The sequence below is a fragment of the Heterocephalus glaber genome, unplaced genomic scaffold (genome assembly GCF_053883595.1).
Source record: "Heterocephalus glaber isolate CG9 unplaced genomic scaffold, H.glaber_assembly_v1.0 deba00001479, whole genome shotgun sequence".
In the NCBI taxonomy this organism is placed as follows: domain Eukaryota; kingdom Metazoa; phylum Chordata; class Mammalia; order Rodentia; family Bathyergidae; genus Heterocephalus; species Heterocephalus glaber.
Window position 1 is genome coordinate 8,883,506 of NW_028258316.1, and position 20,609 is coordinate 8,904,114.

General features: G+C 46.5%; 1 protein-coding gene across 7 annotated transcripts in view; it reads right to left on the reverse strand.

The window, feature by feature from the left end:
• The window catches only part of Mvb12b (multivesicular body subunit 12B), a 169,782-nt gene that overhangs the window by 91,554 nt on the left and 57,619 nt on the right, over positions 1-20,609 (reverse strand). For 6 of the 7 annotated variants that reach the window (XM_087183186.1, XM_087183187.1, XM_013073796.3 and 3 more), the window contains exons 3-6: positions 18,685-18,792; positions 13,500-13,596; positions 5,945-6,074; positions 3,086-3,208 (exon numbers count right to left, since the gene is read on the reverse strand). In XM_087183186.1, coding sequence (XP_087039312.1) covers positions 3,086-3,208; positions 5,945-6,074; positions 13,500-13,596; positions 18,685-18,792 — 458 coding nt within the window. Of the gene's footprint in view, positions 1-3,081; positions 3,209-5,944; positions 6,075-13,499; positions 13,597-18,684; positions 18,793-20,609 lie in introns of those variants that run through there. The other variant, XM_087183190.1, reaches the window with a different exon arrangement.

Consider the following 20,609-nt stretch of genomic DNA (forward strand, 5'->3'; position numbering starts at 1 on the left):
CAGGGCAGCAGCCCACAAGGGCCTCCTCCCCATCGGCAGAGAACCACTTGCTTGTCCACACTGGGGTTTCCTGGTGCTCAATCTACTGGATCCCTCTGTTGCCTGGAGCTTTTCTAGACCTTTGTCCTGGCAGGAGCAGAACCTTCTTTCCCAGCAGAGTGGAGTGGAAGACCCCCGTGTATGGGTTTGAATGGCAGAGGGCTGCTCTGGCCAAAGGCAGGAAGGTGCTTCCTCTAGCCACAACCCTGTCCACGGTGGCAGCACCAAGGAGAGTCAGAAAACCCGACCTTTTGGATGCTCAAGGCTGACTCAAGCCAGGCTAGCCCAGAAGAGGGGTAAGGAAGTGGACATGAGGGCCCTAGGCCAGCCCCCCCTGCTGGGCACTGTGCATGAGGGATGGGCGGAGGATGGGCGTCCACTGCCCAGTGGAAGATGGGGCTCCACGTCTTGGGGAAAGTGGCCTGCTCTTCTTCACTTGTCACCTGCCAAGAGCGAGTGTGTGTCTGGTGTAAGCTGGAGACTCAACACGCCGGGAAGAGAAGCTCCACTGGCCACTTTGTGCTGCCTTCTGACGCAAACTCCATCAAACATGGCATCCAGTTCACTGGAGACAGCCAAGGGGCACCTGTCTCCCCTGGGACTGGTGTCTGGTTTCACCATAAGCATCTTTTGCAATATCAAGGCAGCCACAGGCAGGAGGCCCTTATTCCCAGGGGCGGTGCCTGCCTCTGGAAAGGGAAGGCAGCATCCCTGGGACACGAGGTCCATCTGTCTGTCTGAAATAAAGCTGAGATGACAGCTCTCCCAAAGTGATGGCATAAAAAATGGAGGCATGTTTTAGCTTTTGAGAAGGGGAATGCCCAGGCTCAGGAAGGTAGCCTGTCTTCTTGGGCCCCTCCTTCCTTCCGGCTCTGGGGGTCAGCAGGGAGAATGGCTGTCGCTCCTCCAAGGCCCACACTCCCTCCCGCCACCTCCTGGTCAGTCAGTAGAGGGCGCTGCGTCACCACTCTCTGGGCGGCCTTGGCTTCCGCAACTTGATCCCTGTCCACACAAAGACCACACTTGAAGACCTGTTTCTAACCCTGTGGTTTAATAATCCACGAGAAAACAGCACAAATCACAAACTTGTTCTTAATATGCTGTGGTATCACTCATGTAAAAAGTACACAGGAAAAAGACTTGAAGGAAAATACAACAAAAGCTTATGAGCACTTGCCCACTGGAAATAGAATTTGTTTTCCTATTATTTTCTACATTCTACTAATTTCCTATAAGCCTGTGTTGCTCTCATAATTGAAAAGATCCTGCAGTGCTCAGGTATTTCAGGATCACATGCTGGGGACCAGGGGGGTGCTGGGGCTAGGAACTCCTGGGGGCTGGAGCCTTCCATGCCTGTGGAGGGCCTTGATCTTTACCCCGGAAAGATGCCTCCAGAAAGAAAATAACACACTCATCCTCTCGTAAGTCTTCAATGAAAATCAAGTAAGTAATCAGTACTTTATTTTTTAAAAATCAAAGATATTGGGTAGGAAAACAATACCAGAAAGAAACCCAGAGAAACCTCACGAAAAACGGAAATGATAACCCTGGTGAATTAGGAGCTTGCCTGGGTGTGCACGGCACCTGTAAATCACGGTACAGCAGAGAGAAGAGCTCAGGACAGACAATGGTCTTTACCTGGCAGCATTAATGTGCATTCAATGATCCTACTGCACACTGGCTGGCTTAACTCAGCCAAATTAGAATACATTTTATATTGACTATTTTGACATTTGTTTTATTTGGCAAGTAAAACAAAACTGATCCAATTTCCTTGCAGCCATTGTAAACCATAAACTGTACAACAGAGGTTATAAAATATATAAGCCTTACAAACACTTTGTTCTGATACCCCAATTCCACCTGGCTCCCAGTGGTAAGGTGCTCAGCCCTGTGGCCTCGGTGACAAGTGAACCTCCTCCCCCATCGACCAGCCAGCTTCTGGGAGAGCACTCTGTATGCTTCACCTGGGAAAAGCAGCTCCAGCCTTACCCAACACAAGTTTAACATGGGCCCAGGTGGTCCCCATTTCGGGGCCCTTCCAGAGTCTGTGATATCAACAAGGAACAGCTGTAATCGACCATAGGCACTGGGTCCCTCACACAGGCGATGGGACGCCCCACCCCGTGACTGTGAAGTCCTACTCCATTCACCTACATGGAAGCGCTGTGGTCCATTCTCATTTACGTGACATAAATCTGCAAAGGACACCACCTCACCATTCTTTGCTGTTTGTTTGTATTTGTAATCCTTTCTCAAATTCAGTCCACCATTGCTGTTTGTTCCTGTCCTCCAAACAACTTACTATTAGTGATGCATGGATTTTTTGTTGTTGTTACTGTTGTTTTGGTTTTATGGAACAGAGTCTTGCTACATAGTGCAGCCTGGATTTGAACTCACTATGTAGCCCTGGCTGGCCTCAAACTCACACTGATCCTCTTCCTTCAGCTTCCCACAGTGCTGGGACTACAGGTGTGTGCCACTATGCCCACGGCATGGTTTTTTTTATATGACTGGATTCTTCTTACCATCTGCTTTTTGCAAAAAGTGTAGACTATTACTTCCTCTATTACAACTGAAATTAGGCAAAGAGTGGCCAGCAGTTTGATCCACTTCTTAGTTTGCAGCTTATTGGGAAAGAAACCATGTAAAAATGAATATAATTACTGATTGACATGGCTGAGTCTTAAATAAGTTGCTGGCTGAGGCAGAGAGGGAATTCTGCCTACTGGAGGCCAGAAATCCCAGCCATGTGGTTACCACACAGGGATCTATGCATATCCATGAGGTCTTTCAAATACCAAGCCCATTTTAAGTCGCATATTCTGCAGTTTCAGGAGCTGGCAGCATATGCACAAAAAAGAATATGGAATGACCTTTACACTCATGTAATGCACAGATTTCTACCTGGGTTTTAAAAAATCTCCTCTAAGGCACGAGTTTAGACTAAACGTCTACAAATGTCATCTGTATTGCGAACTATTTCAGCAGATCTGAAGTGGTGTGCTCTGGAACGTGACCACGAGACACCACCAAGGAGCCTCACCTGGGAAGGTTGGGGGCTGGGGTGGAAGCAGCTGATGACTGTGAAGGCGTCGTAGGTTGAGATGAGTCGTGATTTCTTGGCACTCTGCCCATTCGATACCAGATCCCCATGCTGTTCAGTTCCCTTTAGGAGAAAAGAGAAATCTCCATGGTTCTTTTGAGCTGGCAGCATTTACCTGAGCCACAAAACAAACCAACTCATTTAAAAGAGTCAAAGCCTCAAACTTAGGGGAGCCAGAGCCCAGCATGAAGAGCAGCTGTGCCAAACAGGGAGGCCTTGGACAGGCCACCTCCTCCAGCCACCCAAGCAGTCTTCCTACTCCAGCTACATTCTCCTTGCTCTCAGTCCTTGAAATGCTTCACATTACTGCCTTGTGGGTGGTAGCTACGTGACAAGCCAATGGAGGCCTTCGTGCAGAGTGAGACAGTTGGAGATATGAACCGACAGACACAGTTGCCTGGTTTTTAGCGACAAGAGGGTTATCCCCACCCTATCAGACACCCCCACTTCAGAACGCACCCCCTTGGAGCCAGCACACCATAGAGAACTTCACTCTACAGTCTGGTGAGCTGGGGGAGACATCATCAAACCACACAACCCCAAGCACATGCCCCACGAGCCACCACAATTAAGAGCAAACACACATTGCGTCAGGTCTCCTATTAGTATGACAGCCACACCAGCCTACACTGCAGTGGTGCTTATGAGCTAGGGACCTGAGGTCCCTAAACTGCCCAGCCTAGGCTTGAACTTGCCATCCTCCTGCCTCAGCCTCCCAGGGCGCTGGGATTATAGGTGTACCTTGTACAGGCCTTGTATCCGGATGATTCTAGTTTCACTGCAACCCCAGAACTGTGTCTTTGGGACCAGAAGCAAAGGAATAGCATCTCTTCACAAAAAACATGAAGTATGAATTCTACGGTAAGCTCTTCCACCCCGGGAACTACTGTAAAGCTCACTTCTGTCGGTTCTGATCAGTCCCCCTAGTTTCACCGAGTCATGATCCAGACTGCCAGGCTTTGGAGGAGCCCTTTGGAATTGAGGTTTTTGTACCCACACCCCACCCCTGGGTATAACCCCGTGTCCCTGGGCAGCGACATGTGGGATGGCACCTGTTTTTAAGAATAAGTGACTTAAGAGTTGCAAATACTGAATTCTCTTTCTTTACTTAAAAATAACTCTGGAATTCTCTTCCTCTGGAAAGGAATTTTTAGCCCAGGCTAACATGAAAGGATACATTAACAATCTCCAAAATAATACAAAGGAGAAAATTTCAGTTTTGATGATCAAGACAAATACTGGTAAAAATCTATTCTTTTAGAATTGTTTAAATTGGTTAAAATTGCATCTTTTTACAATAGCATAGTTTGTAATTAAAATACACATAGTGACTGAAATTGGACTTTAAAAAAGAGTCTATTACTAAATTGTTGGCCTCTACTATTGTATGTAAGTGGCTGCTTCCAAGTTATTGAACTATGGTTAGTCTCTTAACTATTTCCTACTCCTGTAATGCTGTCTGCATAATTAAACTGTGCTGCAAAAGAGGATTTTTGAGTTTACAGTAGAGGAAGGGAATGATCATAGGGGCCTTCTTTTATTTTTCCATTTATTTCTTGGTGCATGGGACTGAAACCAGATCCTCATGCATGTGAAGTCTGCGCTCTACTGAGCTACACACATGCCCAGCCCAAGTCAGTTGTTGTCCTCCTCCAACTTCTTTTTGTGGTACTGGGGATTGAACTCAGGGCACTGAGCCACATCCTCAGCCCTTTTTATATATTTTTTTTAATTTGGAGAGAAAGTACACATGTAATCCCAGCACTCTGGGAGGCTGAGGCAGGAAGATGGCACATTCAAGCCCAGCAGGGCAACTTAAGGAGCCTAAGTCCTTAAGAACCTTAAGGACTCAGAGCTTTTGGCTCCCATAGCTGAAGAGTCTGATGAAACTGCAGTGCATCAGGATGACAGGAATCTCTCTGTGGCACTGCTCCCCAGACTGTCCAACCTCACAGGCAGGGCTCACCCACTGCCCACAGCATGTCTGGGATGGCAGGAAAAGGCCTGGCTTGGAGAGCCAAGGGCAGCTCTTGGCACCAATGAGCAAGGGCAGAGCAGAGTACACAACAGACCCAGGAGGGAGGCTGAGCTCCAGACCAGCTGAGAGGGCGCCACCACGGTTCCCCAGGGAGGTCGGGTGTCAGGGGAATCCTCTTAAAGGACGGAGAACAAGGAGGGGACAGGGAAGCTAGGGCCTGGGCATCCTTTGAGCTCTTACTCCCAGCCACAGGAAGCCAATGTGGCCTCTGAACTTTTCTCTTATGCCAGCTACAGAATCTTCCTTTAGTTTAAGCCAGTGTGGGTTGAGTTTCCCATCACTTACAATCAAGGAGCTGAGAGTGAAATCTGGAGAGTCCACTGCACCTAGTATTAATGAAACAGTCGCAGGGCGAGGACTTTGCCCCATGCTGAGGCTGCCAGGGAACAGGACACGAATGGGCCCTGGCCCAGCAGTTCCCTCTTACTGGGAAGACAGACTGAAGACCCACAGCAAGGTTTCTGTCTTTCTTCCCAGAGCAGAACCTTCTAGGGGCTGCCCATGGTGCCTGCAATAAAACCCTGGCAGCCACTATGCCCCAGGAAGCACTGCTACGTTCCACAGCCCCAGTGCTTGCCCTGTCCAGCAATGCACACTGCTCTCTGCCCTGGCACCCGCTACGCCTACCCCATTCCCACTGACTCTTCTGCCGGCCCAGCAGCTCTGCCCTCTCACCTCCACACTGAGTTCTAGGATTCCATGCCCAGGAGTGACCTGAGCACCGCCAGGGAAGGCAGCAAAACAGTGTTCCTGGAACTCACCCAATGAATGTGTACTGAGGAGGTGCCTGCTTGGTCCGGCCCATGATCCGAATGTCGCAGATGGCAGCTTCGGTTGAATCCCGGGGGATGAACTTAATACACAGCCTCTTCTTCCTAAAAGCCACCTCCTCTGAAGGAAGGGACAACAGAGAAGATATGAGTCTCTGGAGATGCCACCCTCTGCTCTGAAAACCCTGTCTTCCGCATGTCCCTTCCTAGTGGCAGAAGTGATAGGTTACCCTGGTCACCCGACAGAAGGTCTGGGCTCTACCCCCTGCCTTCCCTGGGGCTGCAGTGGACAAGCCGTGACAACAGGGTGTGTCAGCCACCCTGCCCCATGCCCAGCCTGACCCAGGACACACCGGTGGAGAAGGGTCAAGGTTAGGGTTAAAGTCAGGACCCAGGAGCCCACACATCTCTGCAATAAACCCCGGGGCAGCTTCTAATCCCCAGCCACAATGCGCACTGATGCCCTGAGGATCCTTAGCTCCCCTACATGGACTTTTCTTTTTCACTTTTTATCACAGCAATCTTCAAGCATACCACAAAAAGGAGGGAACAGCAAAATGAATCCACACAGGCTCCTGTCCCCTACTTTCAACATGGTGACAGTGGATGGGCTGGTTCCATAGCTCCTTCAGCCCTGCAGTTTTGCAGCATATTCAAAATGAATCCCCAACACCACAATGTGTGCCCCATCACTGTCTCAGTGGGAATCTGTGATAGATGTTTTTTTCTAACATGACCACCCTGCCATCATCATTCCCAATGAAATCAACAGAAGTCCTTAATATGCAACAGATGGTCTACATTTCAGTTTTCTCCATTATCTCAAGATGTCGTTGCACTGTTGGTTTGTGTGGATCAAGACCCAGGTGGCGCCATGCTCTGCCTTGGGTTGTCAGGTCTCTACAGTCCCTTTTATTCTGTAATGACCTCTCCCTGCTCCCTTGTTCTTCAGGTCACTGAAAGGCTGCAGAGATGAGGTCACTCCTTTCTGCCTGCCATCATGTGACAGAATTAAGGGCTGGATTAGACTCAGGCTGGCTCTTTGAGCTGACAAGCTCCCAGGTGACTTGCAACCTCCCCACGGTGTTACATCATGGAGCCACTTCCTCTGGTCGGGTTCCTGAAGTGTCAGCCTGGGACCTCCATCATCGAGTTCTCCAACTACCACTCTTGGGGCACTTTCCTCATCCGCAGGTGACAAGGGCTTCGGTCCATACTTCTACAAGGGTTTTAGGATGGTGATTTTCTAATTCTGTCATCCTTCTGCACTGATTAGCTGGAATTCTACATAAAAGCAACTTTTCTCTACCAACTTCCTAGTCCCCTGAAGTACATTTATACCGGACAGAGCATGTGATTCTTTTCTCTCACTTGTCAAGTCGTTTTTTTTTTTTTGTTTTTTTTTTTGTATTAAATTCTTTTAGTGGTACACTGTAGGTATACAACACAATTACATTTCTCATTGGGAATTGTACCTTTACATAATGCATCTTGGTTCTTATTTTTTCCCCATTCCTAGCCCTCCCTTCATGCCCTCCACCCTTCCCTATTTACAAAGACTTTATTTTCATTTTTTCCATTTCTCATCATTTTTCCTTTCCTTTCTTTCCTTTCCCCTGCCCCTCCCACTACCCCTACCCCTTTGGACCTTTTCTTCCTATTTTACATTATCGATTATTCATTCTAATCATCGGTACATTTTAGGTATACAATATAATGACATTCATCAGTGGAAATTTGCACCTTTACATATTCTCTCTTGGTTCTTATTTTTCCCCCTTGCCCAGCCCTCCCTTCAACCCCTCCAGTCCTCCCTATTTACAAAGATTTTGTTCCTATTTTTCCATTTTCTCATATTAATCCCATTTCCTTCTATCCTTTCCCCTAGCCCTCCCACTTCCTTCCCCTTTGCCCCTTTTCTTCCCACTTCACATTACCTATTATACATTTAGTCCTTATTTGCACTTTCAGTTTCTCACACCAGAGAAACTATTCAGTATTTACACATGTGTGTCCTATTTATTTCACTTAAGAGTATCGCCTCAGTGTGCATCCACTTAGCTATAAATGTCTCTAATTTCTCATTTTTTATGGCTGAGTAGTACTCCATTTTATTAAAAAACCACATTTTCTTTATCCAGTCTCCAGTTGATGGGCATTTGGGCTGTTTCCAAGTTTTAGCTATTACACAGTGTGCAGCTATGAACATGGGTGCACATATATCACTGTGGTATGATTCTTTTAATTCTTTGGGGAAGATCCCCAGCAGTGGAATAGCGGGGTCAAATGGGACTTCCAGTCCTAGTTGTTTGAGGTATCTCCATACCGATTTCCACAGTGCTTGCACCAGTCTACACTCCCACCAGCAGTGGAGCGGGGTTCCTCTTTCCCCACAGCCCTGCCAGCATTTGTTATTGGTTGATTTCATGATAGCCATTCTTTCTGGAGTGAAGTGGAATCTCAGCGGTGTTTTCATTTGCATCTCTCGAATGACCTCACTTGTCAGGTTTTAATGAATCCCCATAATGACCTGTGCCCTTGCAACTGCCAGTGGTGACCAATGAGGTGGTTTTTTGTTGTGCACTTGTGGTTTTGAACACATCTCAAACAACCCATGAGTTGGTGGGATGTGTACTCAAGTTGCATCTCTGCCTTTGTCTGGTATTGTGCCCTTGGGAGAGTTACTTAGTCCTCCTGAACCTCAGTTTTGTTATTCCTAAAACAGATTGGTAACACCCTGCTCCACAGGGACTTCAGGTGGACACAATGTGAGGACACTTGATTCCTTGGGCCAGTGCCTGGAACATAGTAAGTGCTCAGCAAAGAACAGCCACAGGGAATTTACCATCAAAATGACAAGGAAGCTTCGAGTACATAATTAATGTCCCTGCTTGGTATTGACCTTCAAGACCTTTTTGTTCTGTGGCAGAAAATATGAACATTTATAGCACATTTAAACCAAGGACCGAATGACAGGGTGGCAGCCCTGCCTGCATGTTCAATGGGGATAGAATCAGTGCTGCTGTTTGGTGGTTGCTATTTTTTGAATTTTTTTAAAAAGCCAGACTGAAACCAGAAATGCTGTGAGTTCTTTCCCAGGTGTAGATGCTGAGGGAGAGAGCAGGTCTGAACCCAGATCCCAAACACTGTCCCTAATGAGGTGGGAATGGTATCCTGGCAGGAGGAGTGTCCAGGGCAATCCCGTACCTTCAAAAATTATCAGCCGCTAGAATCAGCCTTGGAAAGTGGGGACAAGGGGAGACCTTCATCCAAGTAGCCAAACACAGGAGTTTGATTTGCTTTGGCCACGCTGCTCATGGCTCTTCCGTCCCTCCCTCTGTGGCATCTCGGGGTAAGTGACGGAAGCACTCATTACACATGCTTAAGCAGGCCTAGTCTAAGTAAACATATTATACGTAGTCAATAGAAATGTGTTCAGTCATGCTAATGAACACAGAGAAAGTACACAGCACTTTACTAAAACAAACAGTCTTCCCATTTTTAAGTGCTATATAGATGGCAATAAACTGTATTCTAAATTAATTACAGGAGTCTCATCTTTTTGGCTGACTGTAAGAAGACAGAGCCTTACATACTCTCCCACGACACAGGGCTGACCATAAGGCTCTCCCGGGAAATGGCCCTGTGACCAGAATGAAGAGGTTCCCCCCAGCTCATATGATATGTCCATCGACAGATACAGCCAGTGCAGCCCCAGACATGGGGGGTCCCAAACAGAACCACTGGTCCCCAGGCCGCCAGACAGTGAGTGGACAGCCAGCGCTTAGCCTAGAGATGGGAGGAGCCTGTGGCTCTGCAGCGCCTCCATATAAGGACACCCCAAGTCCATTAGTTGTCAAAAATAAACATCAATCCACATTTTAAAACTATGAAAAGCATGAGGGAAAGCAGGAAAGGAATAAAAGTCTACAAGACAACTGTAGTTGATAAGCAGACAATGCATACTAAGAATAAGCAAAAGTAGCTAGCAAACACTTCTGAAAATGTTCAGTCTTGCTAAGAATGAAGTAAAAATTAAGCACAATTAAAACAGTAAAACTAAATACAAATTTGAAAACCTGTGCTGGTAGGTCTATGGATATCAGGCATGAACCTGTATCACTACTGGAAACGTAAACCCCCATTTCTGGATATCAGTTTGGCCACAGACAGCGATAAGCTTATCTTCATAGGGACCGGCAACAGGCAAGGCATGGTGTGAGGCAATACCTCAGGTGATTCAGAGATGAGGTAAACATAGATGGTCCTCAAAGAGAGAGATAAGTAACAAAGGCATGAAGAAAACATGTAACGGCTACAATGCAAGTGACCAGCAACATTAGGAGGCAGGTAATGTCCCCTCTCTTGACAGACAAGGAAACTGAGGCCCAGGAAGGTGACAGGATATACCCAAGTTTCCACAGTTTTAAGTGGCATAGCCAAACAAACACTAGGCAAGATGGACTCCAGAGTTCATGTTCCTCCAACCACACCAATGGGCAGTCTTTCCCGACACAGGGAAAGACAGGAAATCAAAGCACAGCTGAGCACTTCCTTGGCTTCTGTCACCGTAATTGCACATGGTCACTTCTGTCCCTCCTTGTGACAGAGGACAGCCATTTTGTCTGTCAGGTGACAGTGCAAGTCCTTGGCAGGCCTTGCTCATCCTAGACCATGTTCCCTGAAGGCAGGGCCAGCCTCTGTGCATCCCTCTCTTCTGAAGCTGGCAATGCCTGGCCCTGATTCTGTGAAGGGTGTGAGCTGCTTTCAAAGCAGACCAGGGACTGTTTCATGCGGTGACGCTCACTGACGCTTACCCTTGAAGGACATAGGGTGTAGGCAGTGTGAGAAGAGGGAAAGGCAGGGAAAACAGCAGACCAAATACCTGGAGTTGGAAGAGAAAGAAGTGCAAAGGCAGCACACAGAAGGCTGGGTCTGTGGAAGGTCCAGGGGTGTATTTGGTGAGCAAGGGTGGGGGCAGACTGTGGAGGACCTGGTAGCCTCAAGTACTCAGAAATGTGCCACAAGGAAGTCATTCAAAATCTCTCTATATCCAAATGGATCAATAGATTCAACATCATTCCTATCGAAATCCCAGCTGGTTTCTTTGCAGAAACTGATGAGCTAATCCCCAAATTCAGGTGGAAATTCAAGAGACTCAGAATAGCCAAAATGACTCTTGAAAAAGAACAAAGTGGGAAAAGTCATTCTTCCAATTTCAAAACTTGCTACAAAGCTACAATAATCAAGAATGTGTGTTACTTACACAAGGCAAGATATATAGATAGATGGATGAGAACTCCTAGTCCAGATATAACGCTTCCCACATATGGGCAATTGATACTCAACAAGGATGCTGAGAGTTCAATGCGGGAAAAGAAACAAATGCTGCTGGGAAAATAGGATATGTGAAAGGATAAAGGTGGAGTCTATCTTGCAAAAATTAACTAAAAAGGCATCGAAGACATAAGTGTAAGAGCTAAAACTACAAAACTCTTTAAAAAAATAAGCATAAAACGCAATAGATTAGGCCATAGTTTCTAATGTATGACACACAAAGGATAATCAACAAAGGAAAAACGTAGGTGGAACTCTGAAGAAGTTGGAGGTGGTGAAAAGAAAAGGTGAAAAGAAAACCAACAAAATGGGAGAAAATTTTTGTCAATCATGTAAGGGATTTCTAATTAAAATATGTATATTAAAATATTCTTACAACTCAATAATAAGACACCCATTTACAAAATGACCAAGGCATCAGAATAGACATTTCTTCAGAGGAGATACACAAATGCCAACCACACAGTGGCCACACGGAAATGCAAAGCAAAACCACAAGGCGATATCACTTCACACTCTTGAAGACAGAATCAAAATGGTGGACCTCACCACGTGTTGGTAAAGATGTGGGGAAATCAACAAGTCTCACAGCTGCTGGTGAAATGTGAAATGGTGTAGCTCCTTTGAAAAACAGTGTCACAGTCCCGCCAGAAGTGAAATATAAAGATAATACACAACCTGGTAATTCGGTGTGGTATATCCCCCCAGGGAACCAAAAATATGTGTCCATATGAAAACCTGCATGTGACTGATAAGAGCACCATTATTCATAGCAGCCAAAAAGTAGAAACAACCCAAATACTCATCAGTTGAATAATAACCAAAAAATGGCATACCCATAGAAAGTTACATTATTTGGCAACAAAAAAGAATGAAGTACATGCCACAACATGGACCAACCTTGAAAACATTATGCTAAGTGAAAGCAACCAGACACAAAAGACTACATATAGCATGTTTCCATTTATGGGAGATAAAAGTGGCTGGTGAAAGACTTTAGTACTTTTAGGAGTGTGTGTGTGTGTGTGTGTGTGTGTGTGTGTGTGTGTGTGTCTTCATGGCTAAACTGTTTAATCCCGGAGTACTTACTGTGCCTTGTTTTTCTCATATGTAAAATGGGTATAATAATATCATCTCTAAAGAGAGGTTTTCTGAAGACAACATGGTATCAAGTAGATAAACCATTTATCACAGGGGCTAGCACACAGAAAACACATGATATATATCATTTATTATGATTATTAGCTAATACAAATAATGACAGATAATGAAAAGCGACCCAATGTAAACAAAAGGATCTGCTTGCTTTATTAAAATAACAGTTACAGTGCGGGTCTGTGTAGATATGGAAAGTCGGTTCAGTGTGAAATGTAACAAAATAGCAAACAAAGGATGGTCCAGAGTGGGACCAGCTGTGGAAAGATAAAGCACATATGGCAAAGAACAAGATATGGAATTTCAAAAATAAACTATATGCCACAGAAAAAGGGCCTCTGTTTTTTATTCACTCTTCCACTGTTGTGATTATTCAAAGTTGGCTAACAAGTCACTAAAAATAAAACAAGTTATATCTCATGTGCATGAGGAAGCTCAAATACTGAGGCTTTCCAGCACTGTTCTGTCACACCATGGCCAGGACAGCAGGGTCGGAACCCCATGCACCCCAGGGTCCCAAAGCACCTTCTGCGTCGCCTGCAATTTGCTTCTGCTTGGTGCAGAACTGCTCAGTGATCAGGATACTCAGTCTGATTCAAATCCTGGGTGCTCCAACTTGCACTCTTTCTGTTCTCACTTTTCTTGTTTGCTCTATGGGCCCCAAATTGGCCCACTCTGGCACCTGTATTTGCTCTGCATCTTCTGATTTGTTTCCCTTTTGCTTCGGGGTCCTGTACCAAGCTTGGCTTCACCAACACCAGAGGATGGATGAAAGACGAGCTATCACCAGGTTCATGCTCCTTCCTGAGCTCCTTCACCTGGAAGTGCCTTCCAGGGGAAGGGGAACCTTTCTACTCATTTCCATGCCATGGCCCAGAACAGCCGCAAACCCTTGGAGAACCCAGGGGGATGGGCACCAGAAGTAGCGAGCTTTATTCAGGGGGCATGCAAGGCCTCTTGAAATGTTTCCAAAGGAAAACACCCATAAAATATATTTTAAAATATGTGGAGGAAGGAGACTGTCGTGTGATGAGCAGCACGAGGGGTGACTCACGTGTGTCCACCGTCTCCTGGATGGGGATGAAGCCCACAGGCAGCGTGTCCTTGATGTCAATGAGCTTCATGTCCACTAACACGTTCCCTAGATGACTCTTGGGAAGAAAGAAAAGAGATGCAGACTATTAATCTGAACACGCCCACAGTGAGTTTGCCATTCTGCCTGCAAGATGCATATTTAACACAATGACTCATGCAGCTTTACTACGAGGGCAGGTTAATTAGAGTAGGTGACACTTAGTGTTCCCCAGTGGTTACAGAGGGACTTGAGTGGCCCCAGGGAAGGACTTTCATCTGCAGAACCACAAAGCCACTCACTCAGATGTGGCCTTTGTGAGCTGGATAAACAACCCAGAAGATGCTGTAGACATAACCCAGCAGAGGGCAGCTGTGCACACATGTCCCCAGACCTGGCTGCCACTCAGCCCCGAGTGCCAGATCCCAGGGCCAGTAGGTTTTAGAAACAGCAGATTTCTGGGACACTTACAGGGGGGAGTTGCATCTAAACCAACAGGTACCAATCACACTCTTAAGTGATCACTGCTCTTCATCTTGACACACGTTTGGTGGCTAGATACGTTTTGCAAAGTCCCAAGAATCATAAACTAATGCAGAGTGAAAGCTGGGCTGCTTCAGTACTACACATCTTCTAAAACGACACGCACAAGGCCTCTTAAAGCTCCTATTTAGTGGCAGTATACGGGGTCCACGGTGCACAGTTTCCGTAACTGGTGTAAAAACATCTTTTGAAGACGGTACACTACCATTCTGTAATTGCAAGAGAGAATTCTTTGGGAGAACACCAGCACACTTGCAGCCTGCATTTCACATTGGAAACAGCCTGAAGAAATCCGCCCTATAATGTAAATACACGGGGCCACCATGGAGATTTCATTAACATCTTCAGAGTCGTCTGCAGCCTAGTTCTGCTGTCTCTAGTTGGAGCCAGTTAAGGAAAGAATGATAGATTCGGATTCCAAATCTCTCCTGTTAGGATATCAGTGCTGCGCTCTGCACGCCTATTCTCCAGAAGGGCCTCTTCCTGGCTCTCATGCTCGTCTGCATCCCTGCACAAACACCAGAGGGTCAGCCTGTCACTCTGCCCTTGAGGCCACCTCTCAGGTCACTGTTCCCACTCCTCAGAGATGGGCTCCTACCTCCATCTCTGTGCACGTGGCGCCAAGACCCCACCTCCCCCTGGGTGGTGCTGACAGCTCTGAGAGCAATCAGGGACTTCTCACCCTGTACACTAAGCCATCCTCTCTCTGGGCACGCCCTGGTTTCCTTCAAGTCAATGTATAATCATATATTTACAAGGCTGTTTGTTTAGTATCTGTCTCGGCACTAGAACTTAAGAAGCATGAGGACCCAAATTATCTCTGCTCCTACTGTAATACCAAGCCCGACACTGTTTTTGCCCCATGGTAGGTGCTCAATAATTATTTGCTGAATAAACTAATATTTTGGGTACATTTTTCAATGGGATGGTCTCTGAGAATCAGAAATCAAATCAGATTTGCTTATATGGCAAATCTAAAGCATATCACAAAAATCCTGAAAGCATGTTTAATAAATACATTATGAATCCAAAGCACACAAATGAGATAACTTCTTCAAATTGAAATATGAAGGTCAAAGTGGAAGCGTAACCTCCAGCCGTGTTTTCATGGCCCTGCCATCACAAAACTGTTTCCTTCTCCCAGGACTCTTGTATTTGCCAACAATTTCGTATTATCACATCTCAGGTGCTGGCTCTCAGGAAGACAAGGTACAGCACAGCGAGTGGAAAGTCAAAGTGGAGCCCTCCCCAACGTCGAATAAATCTCTGACCTCGCGGGAAGGGTCTGAACCGTTAACCTAACTGGCAAACATCAGCTGCTTTCACAATTGCCTGATCTAATCTATCATTTTTTTTTCATAGCAGTTGCTTTTCCATGTCATCAATGCTTTCTGCATTGAGAAATTAACAACTGGGCATGTTTTGCTGCCCCGTAGATGGATGGGCATTCATCAGTATCCTTCTCAAATGTCTTCTACTTGACAAGTTGGGTTTCACACAAGTCAACTGCAAACCACTTAGCAATCTCACCCTCCACACTCTCTACAAACGTCCCTGATCATAAAACCAGAACATCAGTGGTGCGGCCATTAAGAAAAGCATCGGCAAACCGTCCCGTGCATACAAAATGGGAGGCTGCACCGTCAAAGCTTCCCGCAGCCCAAGTGTGGCCCTCCTCGAGGGGGCTGCTGCTATACAGTTTAATCCAGTAGGTCTGCGACACCATTAATTTTGCTTGCTCCCCTCCCCTCCCCCACCCGTGCTCTCTTTCATTTCCTCCTCATAAATATGAAGAACGTATTCCCAATCCTTGTTGAGCAAATGATTCATGCCAAAAGCCCAATATGCACTGACTCAGGGTATTTATATTGTCTCTGGTAGCCAGTATTTGCTAGTATACTGTAATTATTTTTGACAACCTTGCATTTAAGGTAGCCACAGATAACCAACTTAATATTCAAATGTTCATAAATCCTTCTGTTTAATATCCTCCCTACCTAATCTATGTACATTATTATTACAGGTAATGCAGAAAGTACAGGGCATGAAAAGTGCAATTAATCTCGATCTTTCCCCAGGAAGCAATGTCACTCCAAAGCCAGGTTTCTGTATTAATAGCATTATTGGGGGAAAGGAATTTAGGTTTCAAACTCCTACGCTAGGAGTCTCAAGTTGCCTAATTAAGAGTCTGCCCAGTCTTGAGGTCCCACACCCTCCTGAACAACTGTAAAAATTATGTTCTGCAAAGCCTTGATTCAGACGACAGACCAGATGCCAAGGATGAAAAGGCGCCCTATTCCTGTCTCTCTCCTGGGCTTGCAAGCAGGCCCCTGCCACCCCTCTGATTTGACCCCAAATCAAATTCAACCCTTTGCCTTGATCGTTTGGATCCTGTACGGGACTCATCCATTCTTCTCTTCAAAAACACCTCCTTGCCACTCGGCTTGAGAGTGAGGCAGGGCAACTCCCACTGCCCTGCCCTTTTCCTTCTGCAATCCCTCCCTGCCACCCCACACAGGGCTGTTCTGCATCTACAAACTCGGACAGAATCAATGTGCTCTCTAGAGCACTGACTCAAGACACCCAAAACTAACCAGCCCCAGTGACCTCTCTGTTGTGTTGTTCTTATAACTCTCCTCACTCCTGGGAGACAGAACTAATACCCAACAGTCTTCGGGGGAAAATACAACAAAAACCAAAACCAAAAATGGTCAGAGATGGTGGCTGTCCTCCGAGGCTGTGAACTGAAGCCTCTCTGGCCAGCGAAGGCTGTGAAGACACCAGGAAGAAACATGCGGAAACCAAGAGAGGAGAGAGAGTGACAGGTGTCCTGGGAGTCCCTCCTCACGGCCCGAGCTGTGATGAGGACGCTGGACTCCCACAGGAAGCAGTGGCCAGTGGACAGGAAAGAGGTGACAAAAGATAAAAACAGAAGGGCTGTTAGTTTCAAAGAAGAGGTGAGGTAAGCCAGGACAAAAGGGCTGGGGGTGTCCTGCGGGGGTATGGGCAGGAAGGATGGGCAAGCCCAACATCCTGGAGGGCAACAGCACCATCAGACCTGTTCTTCGGTGTCTCCTCAGTCCGTGGTGTGCGCGGTGAGCTCGGGCACAGGCAAACACTGGAGCTCAGCCCCACCTTCCTGCTACTGTATTAAAAAGACTTCCTACACTTAGCACCTAGATTTTGCCTGATCCCACAAATGCTGCACTTCACAACAATTGCTCTGCAATTAGGTGGAAAAAATTAAAGCAATGACTTTTCTCCCAGTCTGGGCACATTAGGAATAATTCTCCTCACATAGTATCATCAACAAACCACAGGAATGGGTGGTGGAAGGGTGCAAGCCAGAGGTCCACGTTCAGCAAACATGGAGCGGACCTGTGACGGACCCTGGCAGGGGCCATGGTGGGGAGGAAGACATCTCCCCTTTCAGGCTTCTCAATAAGGATGTATGAAGCTGTTGTTTTGGTTTGGTTTTTTTCTCTTTTAATTTTTAAATTTTTAGTAGCCCATGTTTGCAGTACATAATGATTACATTCATTGAGGGAGCTGGTACACTGTACACAACATATCTTAATTTTCTTTGCTCTCCCTTCCTCTCCCCTCCCTGCCCCTTCCTCTATATCTCTTGGTCACCTTGGTTTTTTTTTTTTTTTTAAACCATAGATGTAACACATTTTAAGAACTGGTAAAAATATTTCAAACAATAAATATTTATACTAGAAAGAGATGAAAACATTTAAACCAAGAATAAAACATCTCCTTTGAAAATGAAAATCTGACTGTTCTCAATATATTTGGGGAAAGAGAAGACAAGTGACTTGGGCAAGGCTTAAACTCTCGAATCTCAGTGTTGTCCTTTATGGAAAGGGGGTAATGCTGGGAGCTACTGTCTAAGGAGAGACTGACTGACATCTGCAGAGTGCCCAGGGACGCCTATGCAGGGTGGGAGATCACTAAAGCTACTTCCTTTCTCTCTAGGCCACCCATTAAAATCCCTTGATAGGAAAGCCTTAGTGGATGTCTTTAAAGTTACCTAAATTGTGGGCCCAGGTACCAAAAACCAGCATACTAAGAAATGTGCACATATACTTACCTACAAAAATAATGAAATGTCTTGTCACATAGAGACAAAAAAAGAGAGGAAAAAAAAGTCCTCCTGGAAACAAGGCCAGGTTTGGGGCTAGGGGTGGGGAATGAGTGTGTGTGTGTGTGTGTGTGTGTGTGTGTGTGTGTGTGCGCGCGTGTGTGATGAGAGTCCTTTCATCGAGGCTGCCATTAGCTGGCTGGCATTAAATCCAGCTCCACTGGATGACTCTCACATCCATATTGGTCTGTGATTTGTCACTTGGAGGAAAGGTAGGCAAATGAGAGCTGGGAGAGAAATTTCCTGGTTTCCTTTTGAGAACACGTTAATGGAATTCACTGTACACTTGGGTACGTGGTTAATAATACTGTTAATAAATGAAACAGCGCTGGGTGCTGATTCTACTGAGTTCACTAAAACCATAGATAAATTAATAAGCCAATGAAAATAAACCACAACAAAAAAATGAGGAAATTCCAAGCAGGAGTGTAAATTACACCTGCTCATTCAGCAAATGGAAACTACCCCCAGACTTACATTTTCTCTGGAAAATGATCTTGTGAAACACAAGTATCTGGTAACCTTGGACTTGAATAAGCCGTCTTTCCAGAGGTCAGCATCCACACCATCTGCCGTCTGTGCGACCTGCACCAGGAGACAGAAGATCGCAGGTAAGACAAGATGGAACTGAAGGTGTGTGTGCCGCCCCTCTGTACCTGTTCCAATTAACACCGGCCGAACTCTCATGGCATCTCATTAGTTTGTTTCACCAGGCACACGGAAGTGAGTTTCCAAAAGGGAAAAAGGGAATGTGAAAAATACAACTTCTAAAAATATTGTCCCTGGGGAAGTCACTGATTAAAGACGTCCTGACAAAAATGGTCCTAATGAGAAAAGAGCAACTTTTGTTGAAATGGACCAAGAAGGGACTGGGAAGTCAGCACATCAGGTTGCTCATTACCACGCACTCGGGGGATGGCGCAGGTTGCATACGAAGGCCCAATGGGGTGTGAAATGCACCTGAGAGGCGCTGCCTGCGGGGGACTGACAAGGCCTCTGGCCTGCCAGGGGCTGTTGGGCACTTCCACCAAGGGGTTCAGGAGGAAGTGGTTCAGGAAAACTTGCTCCACACTGCATCTTCTTGCTATAAGTCCTGAAAGCAGAATTCGAGATCAGAAACTGCCTCATGACAGAACAATAAAAACACTCAGTTCTCTGTCTCTGGCCTCACTAGGAAGCCATTTTCTCACATTCAGCTGTGGAAATTCTCCTCCAGAAAATGTCCAAGGGTGAAGCCAGTTTTGATCCTCATGACTGGACTGGACTGGGGTGCTGGCATGATCATGTCCACACTGGGCTTGCTTGGGTGACTGGAGGGAGGCACAGAGGGCCAGAGGAGCCTGCTATTTTCTGCGCTCTCACTCAGCAGCCCAATGTGACAACATCACAGCACCAAGTGACAAGAGATCAGTCTTCCACACAGTGCCAGCCCCATAAAGGGAAGGCCAGACCCACGTTTCAGGACACATCAGAAGGGGTCTTCAACTGTCTGCTTTCCGGCTGCTTTGGGGTTGTCCTTTTGAGGCTTTCACTGGGTCCAGACCTTGATCTGACAAGCTGCTGGCCATTCTGACAAACTGCTGAGAGCGGCTCCACTCTTTGCCCAAGGCCACTGTGATCCAACTCCATCCTGTGTACACCAAACAGGGCACTGCACTGCACGTCAACAGCCTCTGACCCTGACATGCATGGTATGTGGCCACAGGGGCTCCCTGGGATACACATGGAGCCTATGCTCTCTGAGGCTGCCACAGAGAAGCTGAAAAAATAGCTAGCATAAGAAAAAAATGTTTGTTTTTCAAACAGAACAACAGTAAATTAACAAATACAAGGACCAGGAAAAGAGGCCCTTATGCTGAGTATGTAAATCTCTTTGACCTGAAAGCTGAAGGAGGATTGGTATGGGGATAATTTTAGGAGCTGTTTGCTCCAAGTATGCATGTTGTGACCCCCATGCCCCACAGGAAGGGGTGAGGCCCTACAAGAGGGTTTTCCCCATAACAGGACCACATCAAGATTCCAGGAAGGCGTGAATTGCAGGCTGTGGTCTCAGCCTCTGCTACCTTGCCTTCCCCCTGCGAGAGATGGACCCAGATGCCTCTGCCATCAGGCACACAAAGGTCTTCCTCCATGCTAACCATCTTCAAACAAATGGCACAGTGTGAAGAGGACCAGGAAGACTGGCTCAGGTAGGGCGCGGGGTGGAGAACCAAAGACCCAGCGAGGGAAAGACAGCATGGAATCCCAAGGCAGACCTGAACTGGAAGTCCTGTGTCCACCTGTGTAACGTGGACCTGCTGTCCTGCTGGGGTCACTGCTGGGCTAGAGGAGATGCTCCACGCACAAGCGCCCCACAAAGCACTTGCAAAGACAGCCCAGCGCTTCTAAGCTGAACACAAGGA